Here is a 12,874-nt window from a genome sequence, read left to right on the forward strand (position 1 = left end):
ATCCAGTTAGTAGATTGCTTCAAGGTATAACATATAAAGCCAATAATGTTTCATAGATATTGGTGTAATGATGATAATATGTATGTTTCATAGATATTGGTGTATTGACGAAGGTGATGGAATAACATTAGAAGAATTTAATTTTATTGACTAGTTATTTAATGCTGGTTTGTTTCGTGGACTACAGGGAGTTCTTGAACTTGTTTATTTGTACCTTATGATGTCCATTGTTAATTATATCCCTTGTATCAACAGAAAGGTCAGATGCTGCTTTCCTTAATTGTTTGGAGGATTGTTGTTGTTGTAGAATACAAAGAATACAACGGGTCGATGTGACAATAACCATATCACACAAAGGACAGATTGGTCAGATGAATTTAAGGACAACAGTCCGGATTATACATAACGATTAACAGTAGTGGTGCAAAATAATAGTTCAGCTCAGGAATATCCTACATCTCATTTTTATTCCTTTCCCTTTTATTTACGTTAATTAATATCTCCTGTTTTGCTATTCAGTAATCTGTTTCATTTAGTAAACCAAGACTTGAAATAGATCACCCTTTCTCGGGGTCCATTATACTACACAGCTTTGGTAGGATAATTGCCTACAACTGCATAGAAATCTATTATGAACACTTTCGATGACAACTTGTAAACAATACAAATCTGTTACAAGTATTACAGAAGACAACATGTAAACAATACAAATCTGTCATGAGCATTGCAGAATACAACTTGTAAACAATACAAATCTGTCATGAGCATTGCAAAAGACAACTTGTAAACAAGACAAATATGTTATGGGCATTGCAGACGACAACTTGTAAACGATACAAATCTGTTCTGGGCATTGCAGACGACAACTTTGAACAAAACAATCTGTAATGGGCATTGCAGACGACAACTTGTGAACAAAACAATCTGTAATGGGCATTGCAGACGACAACTTGTGAACAAGACAAATCTGTCATGGTCATTGCAGACAACAACTTGTAAACGATACAAATCTGTTATTGCCATTGCAGACAACTTGTAAACGATACAAATCTGTAATGGGCATTGCAGACGACAACTTGTAAACTATACAAATCTGTTATGGGCATTGCAGACAACAACTTGTAAACGATACAATCTGTAATGGGCATTGCAGACGACAACTTGTAAACAATACAAATATGCTATGGGCATTGCAGACGACAACTGGTAAACGATACAATCTGTAATGGGCATTGCAGACGACAACTTGTAAACTACACAAATCTGTTATGAGCATTGCAGAAGACAACTTATAAACAATACAAATATGTTAAGGGCATTGCAGACGACAACTGGTAAACGATACAAGTCTGTTCTGGGCATTGCAGACGACAACTTGTAAACAATACAAGTCTGTTCTGGGCATTGCAGAAGACAACTTGTAAACAATACAAATATGTAATGGGCATTGCAGACGACAACTTGTAAACAATACAAATATGTTCAAGGCATTGCAGAAGACAACTTGTAAACAATACAATCTGTTATTGGCATTGCAGACGACAACTTATTAAGGGGGTTCGCGGGTCTAAATCATTTATATAGGATTTCTCTATAAATGAACTTTATCTTATAGTTAATAGAAAAATAAAATAAAAAAGTGGGGTCCCCGTTCATTTGGCTCACAATCTGCCTTCGAAAGAAGCATACATTTTTGGAAAGGTGGGTTTTTTCTGTTGAAGTAATAGGAGAAATAAAGGTAATATCGAAATAAAAAAAAAGAAATTTATTACAGAAATCGCTAAAATTTTACAATAATTTAGTTTAAGTACAGCATATATGGAAATTATATTAAAAAAGATAGGTCACTGATGAATTGAAAAAGATATTTCAATTTTAGAGCCAAAAAATGGCATTTTTCCACCAAAAGGGAGATAATTTGGAACTTTCTCAATGATGTATACATTTTGAAAGTCATCTGGGGCCAACACAAATTGATTGTTTTGAATGATTTTTGTACCATATGATAAAGTAACAACTACAAAAGGAAATAAATAAAATTTATAATGAAAAACAAATGTTTGATTTTTTTCTGAAATTTTTATACCCTCGAGCCTCTTTAACAAGACAAATCTGTTATGGTCATTGCAGTCGACAACTTGTACACGATACAAATCTGTTGGTTTGGTAATGTTTTCTTATGAAGCTGAGACATTTTCACATATGTGAATATTTTTTTTTGGTACAAAGTGAGATTAATTTTTCCTTAGATTAGCAGACCCAAAAATCCTTTTGTGATAGGGCTCCTCATGGTAAACAAAACATTTTTCACACAATGGAGTTCATCACGACTTTCTTTAACATAAATTGTTTTCCTGCCTTTTTCTATTTGCCAAGTTGCTCATCCTGTCCAGCATTTTTTTCTTCAAATTTGATCCTAGCACCCCCATAAAAATCAAATGGTAGCTACCTAAGTTCTTTGAATATTTATACTTTGAATACATCTAATAGCTCTATAGTTTTTACACATTTATTCTATGGTCCTCTTCTTTCCATGTCAACACAAATGGTTAAGCTAAGTCACTTGTTGAAAATAGAAACATGTCCAATATCACTACACACAGATGTTTTAGTTTAAACATATTTATTTACAGTGGATTGGGAAACAAGTTTTGCAACTTATATTAATCCCTTTCCACTTTGCAGGTGCGAGTTCTGCATTGTAGCGGCAATAGCCTACTCTTTTTCGAAATCTACAAGGGTGTCTTTAACGTGCAAGAGATATGGCTCTCTCTTAACACGGGTCAGCCATTTATCGTCCCCTTCCTACGGACTATCATCGTTTCCTCAAGACCATACTCGCAAATGGTGTCGAGGGAGAGCCGAAAATTGAGTTCCTGAAATTTTCATCCCAAACGGGAATCGAACCAGGAACCTTTGTGTTAGTAGTCCGATGCACTAACCACTACACCACGGCTCTCACAACATTTTGCTGTTAGGTGTGAGTCAAGGCTCATTGTTGAAGGATGTACTTTGACCTATAATTGTTCGCTTTTTTACGAATTGTGACTTGGATGGAGAGTTGTTTCATTGGCACTTATACCACATTCTTTTGTTTTGATTTGTGCTGATAAATTCAACATACTTAACCTTTTAATGGCAAATTAGAGCCCTCTTCGTCTCAGCAGTTGGGTAGCACAAAAAGCAGGTATTTCTCATCTGAGCAACAGGGTATATATGCCCTCTTATCATAATTTCATATATATGTATTAAAATCATTTAAGTGAAACTTTCAACAAGGGTTGTATGGTGATCCCAAAACTTAAGATTTCATTTGATACCAAATTATTCTCTATTGTTTTACAGCTATGTGTAGGAACTATTTTTTTTTTAGATATGTCTCTCATAATTCTTATAAGAATGGCATTGATATATATTTATGTTTTATTGATATATGTAAATATTGTATTGTGTATATTAATGGTGAGACGTTAATAAACTATCTATCTATCTATCTATCTATCTATGTACTACTTTCATGTATGTTCTTTGAGACTGTACCCGAATTACTGGTTCTGTACATAGAAACATGATATGTGGATTAGTTTTGTGGTTTCCAGGAGAGAAAAAATCTTGATGATTATGATGATAAGGATTAGATATATGTATCAGGAGTGGGTAAATCTTGATGATTATGATGATAAGGATTAGATATATGTATCAGGAGTGGGTAAATCTTGATGATTATGATGATAAGGATTAGATATATGTATCAGGAGTAGGTAATATCTATCTACGAAATACATGTATCACATATCTGTTATTACAGTAAACTCTAATTCTAATATTGATTTTCTGTTGGTGGTTCCATCATAATCAAAAATACTAAGCACAGTAAAAAATGTTTTCTTTAATATCTAACAATGAATATCATAAATAAATAAAAACTCTACAAATATATACAAAATCATCACATAAGATCGGCTAGCACTTAAAGTACAATTCTTTGATTAAAATTAAACAAATGAGCATTTAAAAAAATGTTTCTGTTTATCATACACAAGGGGAGAAAGTTTTAGGCTAAGATAAAACAAAGTCACACCTAAACAGACATAGAAAAGTAAATCTTGTATGGTCACAACCTTCAGTCAGGAACAGTAAAGAGCATTCAATTACTGATATATAAGTGCATATAATTTACTAGACTTATATTAGACATTATTTAATATAGCATTATTCTTATAACTCATATAATGTAACTATAAAATAACCTAATTGCAAAATAATGAGTTGGACTAGATAATAAGCAAAGTATTTTTTTGATTGGTCTAGTAAGCTTCATTCAATAACAACATTTACCATATTGAAGGTGTAGAAAAATATTATGTTAAAATAAAGAATACAGGAATTTTAAAAATACATCTGTTTGAAAGAAATTCATTAAAATCTTATTTCTGTACAAAGCATGCATTTCTCACTAGTATCTTTTCAGGAAATGAAAACTTATATATTTTTTGACATTTTTCTAACAAACTAAATTTTCTTCAAAGGAATACTTCGATTTTTATATTCTTTTGAAAACTCAAAAGGCCTACATTCCCCCCTAACAACATGGACCTTTGAACAAACACAACATTTAATCTGATAGAAACAGAATTTAAATATGATATTGCCTCATAACAGAACATTTGAAATCCTGAATAATTCTCAACATCATTACTTACATAACAAAGTATAATTAAATGTATCACAATAAATTTATGGAAGTTTTATTTCTAGGTGATGAAAAACAAACAATTAAATAGAAGTAATGGGTTTTAATTTGACAGTATTACATAATGATGCTCTGATAAAAGGTAATTAATATTTATATCTGAAAGTGAATTGACTTTAGTTTGGCATAAAATGAATTGGACTTCAATTAGTGATTTCAATCTAGTTGATTAGAATTAATCAATGATTATAATGAAACAACCAGTGAATTGAAATAAGAACAACAAGGTAACTTAAATTAAATTAGAAAAATAAACTAATTATGGGACCTACGTAAGGACATACAGTCATTCAGAAAGAGTTACAGAAAGACAACGGTAACACTTAATTCCAAATTGGCCATAGGGGGCATAATAAGAGAAAGATTTTATGATAAAATTATATAAATACTGATAAAAGAAATTATTCAAATAAAAATATGAAATTCCACCGAAGAAAAATGTTAAACAATAGCTTCTTATATACTTAGAACAACTTTTATACCTAGAACAACTTATATACCTAGAACAACTTTTATATCATTAATAGAGTAGTTTCTTCAAGAAATGCATGATTAGAATTTAAAAAAACCTACTAAATAATTTAAGGAAAAATCAATTACATTAAGACTACGTTCAAGAAGTTCAAGAGGTAAACAATAACAGATCTAAAACTTATAGACAAGTGTAGACACATACAAATGTTTTTCTTCTAACTAATGTTTTCAAGAAATAAACTCTGTTTGATATAATGGCACTGTTATTTCTAGAAAAGTAGCAGAAATCATTAATCTCAGATCTAACTGTTTCCAAGGCACAAAGTCAACTATCTCTGACCTAATGGTTTTAAATGCATAAACTAGAGACCAAACAACTGACATGAGAAGACAGGTAGAGATATTTCCCCTCAATGTTGATCAAGTATTAGATAGTAAAACATATTGGCAATCTAAAGATCTGAAGACAACTAGATGCAAACACGGACAAATTCAAGAATAAAATAGTAAAACAATATTGACAGTCTTATGATCTAAAAACAACCTAAGGTAAACACAGGCAAATGTGGACAAATAGAAATTTTTCTCCTCAAGACATCTTAAGTTTCAGGAAAAATTTAAACAAGCAAATAGAACTCCAAATTAGTTAGTTATCTTAAATATTTTTAGCCATGAAAATAACATAGATATGTTTCTCACCCTTAAATGTTAAGTCCCTGACATGTAAACTATCTTAGGATCCTGAACATTACAATCATACATACTGACCTGGATACAACCTACTATATGTGGGCATATATCATAGGCACTCATACCCCATCTTCCTAAATCTATATACTCATACCACATATATCAGATCCTCTACAGTGGACAGAAATTTAAGAGAGGCTCTGTTCTACCAGTTCTAAAAACTGCTGACAGACAAACTTTTGCAGCCATCCAGATTATTAATTGGATAAAATGATCAATCTACATGAATAAAAGCAAGCATGAGTTATTATAACATTTACAGATAGTAAGTACCCTGGCCTTTCTACAAATTTCTCCAATTCATTTGACATTGGATTAAAGACACAACCTTTGCAGTATTTATTGGCGACGGAATCATTGGCCTATAATATTCTGTACAACTTCACATGTCCTAGCGATCTCAGTCTAAGCCTTGAATTATCTCCCCTTCAACCATTGACATGGGATCTATCTTAACATGTTTTTATCATTTGCCTAGAAGCTGCTTCCTCTGCTGCTGTAGCAGTCCCTCTAAATGATCTGCCCGTTTCTGGGCTGCTTGATACTGCTGCTTAATCTGGGTTACAATTTCTTCTTTCTTTAAAATGGCATCTTTTACTCTATAACGTAAAAGAAGATATTATATAAGAAATGTTTGAAAAGTATCTGGTGTTAAAAGACTTTATTTTTGTAAAGAGACACAAATCTAGAACAGTGAAAGTGACACCAGCCAAATTCAAGCTTGATATGTTTTTTTGTGGTAATAAACGTTATGTGTGATTCATATCATTTAGTTGAGGCAAACTTAATTTAGAGAACTGAAATGAAAAATTCAGCCACTTTTCTATTTTTAAAGGGGTATAACTCTTGAAAAATCTGTGGTTATAAGCATTAGTTTTATAACATTTGGTTGCGGCAAACTAAAATTAGAGAAAGGAATCCAATGTCAGGACATGTGGACAGATTGAGAGACAAGGGTAAAACTTAATGCAAACAACGACATAAAAAAGTATAACATATCTACTTTATCTAACTTCATGGGAGATAACTAGGTACACACCAGTCTTTAGGGGGAGTCACTACAAACAAAGGGAAATAACTAAGTAAACACAAGTCTACAAGGGAAGTAACTGCATACACAACAACTTGAAGGAAGATAACTAGGTACAAACCAGTCTTTAGGGGAAGTCACTACAAACAAGGGGAACTAACTAAGTAAACACAAGTTTATAAGGGAAGTAACTTGAAGGAAGATAACTAGGTACAAACCAGTCTTCAGAGGAAGAAACTACATACAAAGGGAGATAATTAAGTAAGCATGAGCCTACAAGGGAAGTAAATACACATAAATGGAGATAACTAAGTATACACGAGTATACAAAGGAAGTAATTACATACAAAGGAGATAAATTTGTACACACCTCTTATGAACCTCCTCCATCTCTTCATCCTTCTGTTTTCTTATTTCCTCTATATGTTCTTTCTGTCTATCCAGCTCTATTCTGTGTCTTGCCTTCATCTCTGACATTCCGTTCTTCAGTCGTTTGTTTTCCTCGTCAGTTGTCACTAAACGATCTGCAAACTCCTGTCTGATTATATCAGAAACACGGTCTCGTTCCTGGTGCATTTTATCTGTTAACTGTAAAAAAACCAAAGTTAGAAGTAATGACCTAATTCTGATTAAGTGCAGACAATTGTGTTTGGAAACAATGTAAGGTCCTTCTTTAATTCAAGATTAAATGCCTTAAAAAATCAAGAAAGATATGATAAAAATAACACTGACTCTTTTTAAAAAACATGTTTATCTAATGTTCAGTAGTTGTCGTTTGTTGATGTGGTTCATAGGCGTTTCTTTTGTTTTTTATATAGATTTGACCAATGGTTTTACATGTCATTTTTGGGGCCCTTTATAGTTTGCTGTTCGGAGTGAGCCAAGGCTATACGTTGAAGCCCATACTTTGAATTATAACTGTTAACTTTTACAAATTGTGCCTAAGATGAGAGAGTTGTCTCATTGGAACTCACACCACATCTTCTTATATCTAGTTAGTATATTCTCTAGTAAATATGGAATAAAATATTGATTGTTGGTTGCTTAATGCCCAGTGACAAATATTTCTTGCATGTTCAGGACGATGGAATAAAAAAAGTTACTCTTTTAGTTAAACTAAGTAATTTCTGGTGTCACAAGATATCCTACTGAACACTGAGTTTGAATTCTACATGGTTCCTTGCAATTTTCTATGAATAAGGAGATAATTATAAGCTATACAAGTCAACTTTAATGTAGTGGGGTGAAGTTCCTTACAATGATTCACAAACCTCCTATTCCAATGAAAAAGACTCCTTGCTTTATCATGCACTAAGTATTAACAAATAATAATTAATTTTAACATCCCAGGGCCAATTAATTCTATGCAAGTCATCAAATACTCCAATCCTTTTTTTTTGGTCATTCTTTTATAGTGAAAGAAAAATGTTAACCAGATGCTCCGCAGGGCGTAGCTTTATACGACTGCATAGGTTGAACCCTGAACGGTTGGGGCAAGTATGGACACAACATTCAAGCTGGATTCAGCTCTAAATTTGGATTGTGATTAAATAGTTGACACAGCATAGGTTTCTGACACAGAATGAATGTGTTCTAATGAACTTAAAATTTTTGTTTTCTCTTAGAGCAATTCACTTTGCTGTTAAATATTAATCCTCTCAAAACAAGAATGTGTCCTCAGTACACGAATGCCCCACTCGCACTATCATTTTCCATGTTCAGTGGACCATGAAATTGGGGTAAAAACTCTAATTTGGCATTAAAATTAGAAAGATCATATCATAGGGGACATGTGTACTAAGTTTGAAGTCGATTGGACTTAAACTTCATCAAAAACTACCTTGACCAAAAACTTTAACCTGAAGCGGGACAGACGGACGGACGAACGGACGGACGAACGAACGGACGGACGGACGGACGCACAGACCAGAAAACATAATGCCCCTCTACTATCGTAGGTGGGGCATAAAAATGTTTGAAGAAATTTTCTTTTTTATTTATGAAATTTCAAATGAGAAAAATTGAACCCAATTTTTTTAATCACATCCCCCTTTCCTTTATTCCAAAACTAATCTCAATTAAAATTTCTAATGGAGTTTGCAACAATAACTACTCATTTAAATACATCATAAAATATTAAGATGTAAAAAAAACTGCTTGTTATCACTGAATGTTATTTATTATAATTTATCAGTTGGTAGTAAAAAGTGAATATACATTGTATATTGTATATAACAAAGATTTAAGTTGATTCTGGACAAAGAAAGATAACTCCAATTAAAAAAAAATCTTGCTATTGCACAATATTTTGCAATTAGATATTTCTTGCTTACTATTCTGGACAAAGAAAGATAACTCTAATTAAAAAAAAATTTGCTATTTCACAATATTGTGCAATTAGATATTTCTTGCCATTGCGCAATACTGTGCAATTGAAAAGACTTGCTATTGCACAACACTTAATATAATAATTTTAGATCCTGATTTGGACCAACTTGAAAACTGGGCCCATAATAAAAAATCTAAGTACATTTTTGGATTCAGCATATCAAAGAACCCCAAGATTTCAATTTTTGTTGAAATCAGACTAAGTTTAATTTTGGACCCTTTGGACTTTAGTGTAGACCAATTTGAAAACAGGACCAAAAATGAAGAATCTACATACACAGTTAGATTTGGTATATCAAAGAACCCCATTTATTCAATTTTTGATGAAATCAAACAAAGTTTAATTTTGGACCCCGATTTGGACCAACTTGAAAACTGGGCCAATAATCAAGAATCTAAGTACATTTTTAGATTCAGCATATCAAAGAACCTAACTGATTCATTTTTTGTCAAAATCAAACTAAGTTTAATTTTGGACCCTTTGGACCTTAATGTAGACCAATTTGAAAACGGGACCAAAAGTTAAGAATCTACATACACAGTCATGACAGTTAGATTCGGCATATCAAAGAACCCCAATTATTCAATTTTGATGAAATCAAACAAAGTTTAATTTTGGACCCTTTGGGCCCCTTATTCTGTTGGGACCAAAACTTCCAAAATTAATACCAACCTTCCTTTTATGGTCATAAACCTTGTGTTTAAATTTCATAGATTTCTATTTACTTATACTAACGTTATGGTGCGAAAACCAAGAAAAATGCTTATTTGGGTCCCTTTTTGGCCCCTAATTCCTAAACTGTTGGGACCTAAACTCCCAAAATCAATACCAACCTTCCTTTTGTAGTCATTAACATTGTGTTTAAATTTCATTGATTTCTATTTACTTAAACTAAAGTTATTGTGCGAAAACCAAGAATAATGCTTATTTGGGCCCTTTTTTGGCCCCTAATTCCTAAACTGTTGAAACCTAAACTCCCAAAATCAATCCCAACCGTTCTTTTGTGGTCATAAACCTTGTGTTAAAATTTCAAAGATTTCTATTAACTTAAACAAAAGTTATAGTGCGAAAACCAAGAAAATGCTTATTTGGGCCCTTTTTGGCCCCTAATTCCTAAAATGTTGGGACCAAAACTCCCAAAATCAATACCAACCTTCCTTTTGTGGTCATAAACCTTGTGTTAAAATTTCATAGATTTCCATTCACTTTTACTAAAGTTAGAGTGCGAAAACTAAAAGTATTCGGACGCCGGACGACGACGACGACGACGACGATGCCGACGCCAACGTGATAGCAATATACGACGAAAAATTTTTCAAATTTTGCGGTCGTATAAAAAAGCAATGGTCAAAATTTAGAACATAACTTTAATTCCATTTTCCAGGTATGACTTACCTTTTTAAGACTGGCTATTTCTTGATCTTTCTGTTTCAGTTGTACCTTATAACACTCATTTTCACCATCAACTTCTGTAAGTCTTGCCTAAAAATAGAATACAAAAAGGTACATTTGTTTTTTGCTGCTATAATCATGATATATGTATGACAACGATAAAATGAACACACATTTTTAAATACTGTGTTCATTATCCAGTATGTCTAGATCTGACAACCTATTGCTGTAGTGGGTGGCATATTAAGGAGCTGTATTCAATCAATGAACTTGTCTTGTATATCTAACCCCTATTATTACAGAAGCATTTTATTGAACCCTTCAAACTAAGAAGATTTGACCAAGCAAATCAAGAGCATTTTTCATTGAAAGTTTTCCTTATCATATCGATACAGAGAAGCAGCAATTTTTAACAAAACTTGCAACAAAAAAATTGGTACGCAATACATGAAATAAATTTTCATTTCTGCATCAGTTTATGACCTTATACATATACAATACAGTTCTGGATCTTTCTCTGACTATCATTGTGTCTGACTTTATATAATGTGTTATTGTTAATGACAAAGGCTATTAATTTAAACATTTATTTAAATAACGCATTAACTTCCTCGCCACAGAAATTATCATAATATTGTCTTAAAGACATTACCAGCAATTCAATATATATGGACTATTTCACTTAAATGATAAATAAGGATTTAAGGTCAGGTCTGATGTCCTCCATTTTATTGGAACTTTAATTACAATAGTACAAAGTGTTACATATATAATCTACTAACAGATTGATTTTATTGATTTATAATTTAAGATGGATATCAATATTTACTTAAATCCATTATCCAATCAAAATAAACTCACTTCAAATAGAATATGTTAATAATATACAAAGTTGGACTACACAAAAAATAATGAAATTTTGTTTGTTTTATAAATAAAAATAACAGAACTTAAGTGTTTAATTAATTAGTTTGATAATTTTGATTTATACAACAAAAAAAATATTTACAAATAAATAAAACTTTAATTTTTGGAGAATAATGTTTCATTTCTAAATATCCATTTTTATGGATAATCTTTTAAACACCATATTAGGATTATACATATAAATATAAATCAATAATAAAACAAAGTAATAGAATAAAGAAGTACAAAGATTTTTTATATTATACTGAAATGCAGTCGACTTTAGCGTTTGATAGTTCATTGATAACATTCTGGCGTATCACAAACAAACAACTCGTTACGTCTCATTTCATTGGCAGAAAGATTTAAATACAACTACAATGTAATAAGTGTGCACGTGAATTGACACAGGTGACCGACAATGGAATTTACTATGTTACTACGAACGTAAAAACAATGATTTGTATAGTTTACAAACCTTTGGTCAAAAGAAATAAATAAATGTTTTATTAACTTCAAATAGTGGGGTCGAAATATTATACTGATAGTTATTAACTTCAAATAGTGGGGTCGAAATATTATACTGATAGTTTGTTTTAAGTAATATTCTAAGTTCTTTGCATGCAGCAACTCAATTATCTTGTCCCCGGCATGATGAGAAATATAAGAATAAAATAAAATACATGTGCCGCTTTTATACGGATGAATATATGAACCACTTTTAATTTCTTTCATACTGACGATAGGTTATAATCCTAACAATGTCGTAGTCACTTATAATAAGTATTTCATAATACTGATCCATTACAATCATTAATCAGTGGTTGCACTGACATTCCTCTTTTATCATTTTCATGCTATAAAACATACACACAGTACAAAAATGTAGCTATAAGCGTACCATAAACGGAGGAAATTGTCCCCCAAAGATAGAAACAAAATAACTTTAATCGTATCATTGGTGCACCTGAATGAATTCAGTGAAGGCATGTTGTTGTAATAAATTGAAATGTTACATCGGCGAAGATTATTTCTTATGCATGTGTGGAACTAAATAATAAATTAATACTTTTGAGAAATCGTAGTTTATAAGGAACAATTCTCTTGTTTGAATTCGGGGCCTTTTATAGCTGACTATGTGGTATGGGCTTTGCTCATTATTGAAAGCCGTAAGGTGACC

At 31.8% G+C, this 12,874-nt stretch overlaps 1 protein-coding gene across 2 annotated transcripts in view; it reads right to left on the reverse strand.

Moving 5' to 3' along the window:
• Window positions 1-3,869: 3,869 nt before the first annotated feature.
• Window positions 3,870-12,874, reverse strand: part of LOC143046409 (centrosomal protein of 131 kDa-like) — a 35,893-nt gene continuing 26,888 nt past the window's right edge. For both annotated transcript variants that reach the window (XM_076219562.1, XM_076219561.1), the window contains 3 exons: window positions 10,792-10,878; window positions 7,378-7,595; window positions 3,870-6,576 (listed from right to left, as the gene is read on the reverse strand). In XM_076219562.1, coding sequence (XP_076075677.1) covers window positions 6,444-6,576; window positions 7,378-7,595; window positions 10,792-10,878 — 438 coding nt within the window. In that variant the 3' untranslated portion in view covers window positions 3,870-6,443. The remainder of the gene's footprint in view (window positions 6,577-7,377; window positions 7,596-10,791; window positions 10,879-12,874) is intronic.

Source organism: Mytilus galloprovincialis, chromosome 9, assembly GCF_965363235.1.
Source record: "Mytilus galloprovincialis chromosome 9, xbMytGall1.hap1.1, whole genome shotgun sequence".
NCBI classification, from domain to species: Eukaryota; Metazoa; Mollusca; class Bivalvia; order Mytilida; family Mytilidae; genus Mytilus; species Mytilus galloprovincialis.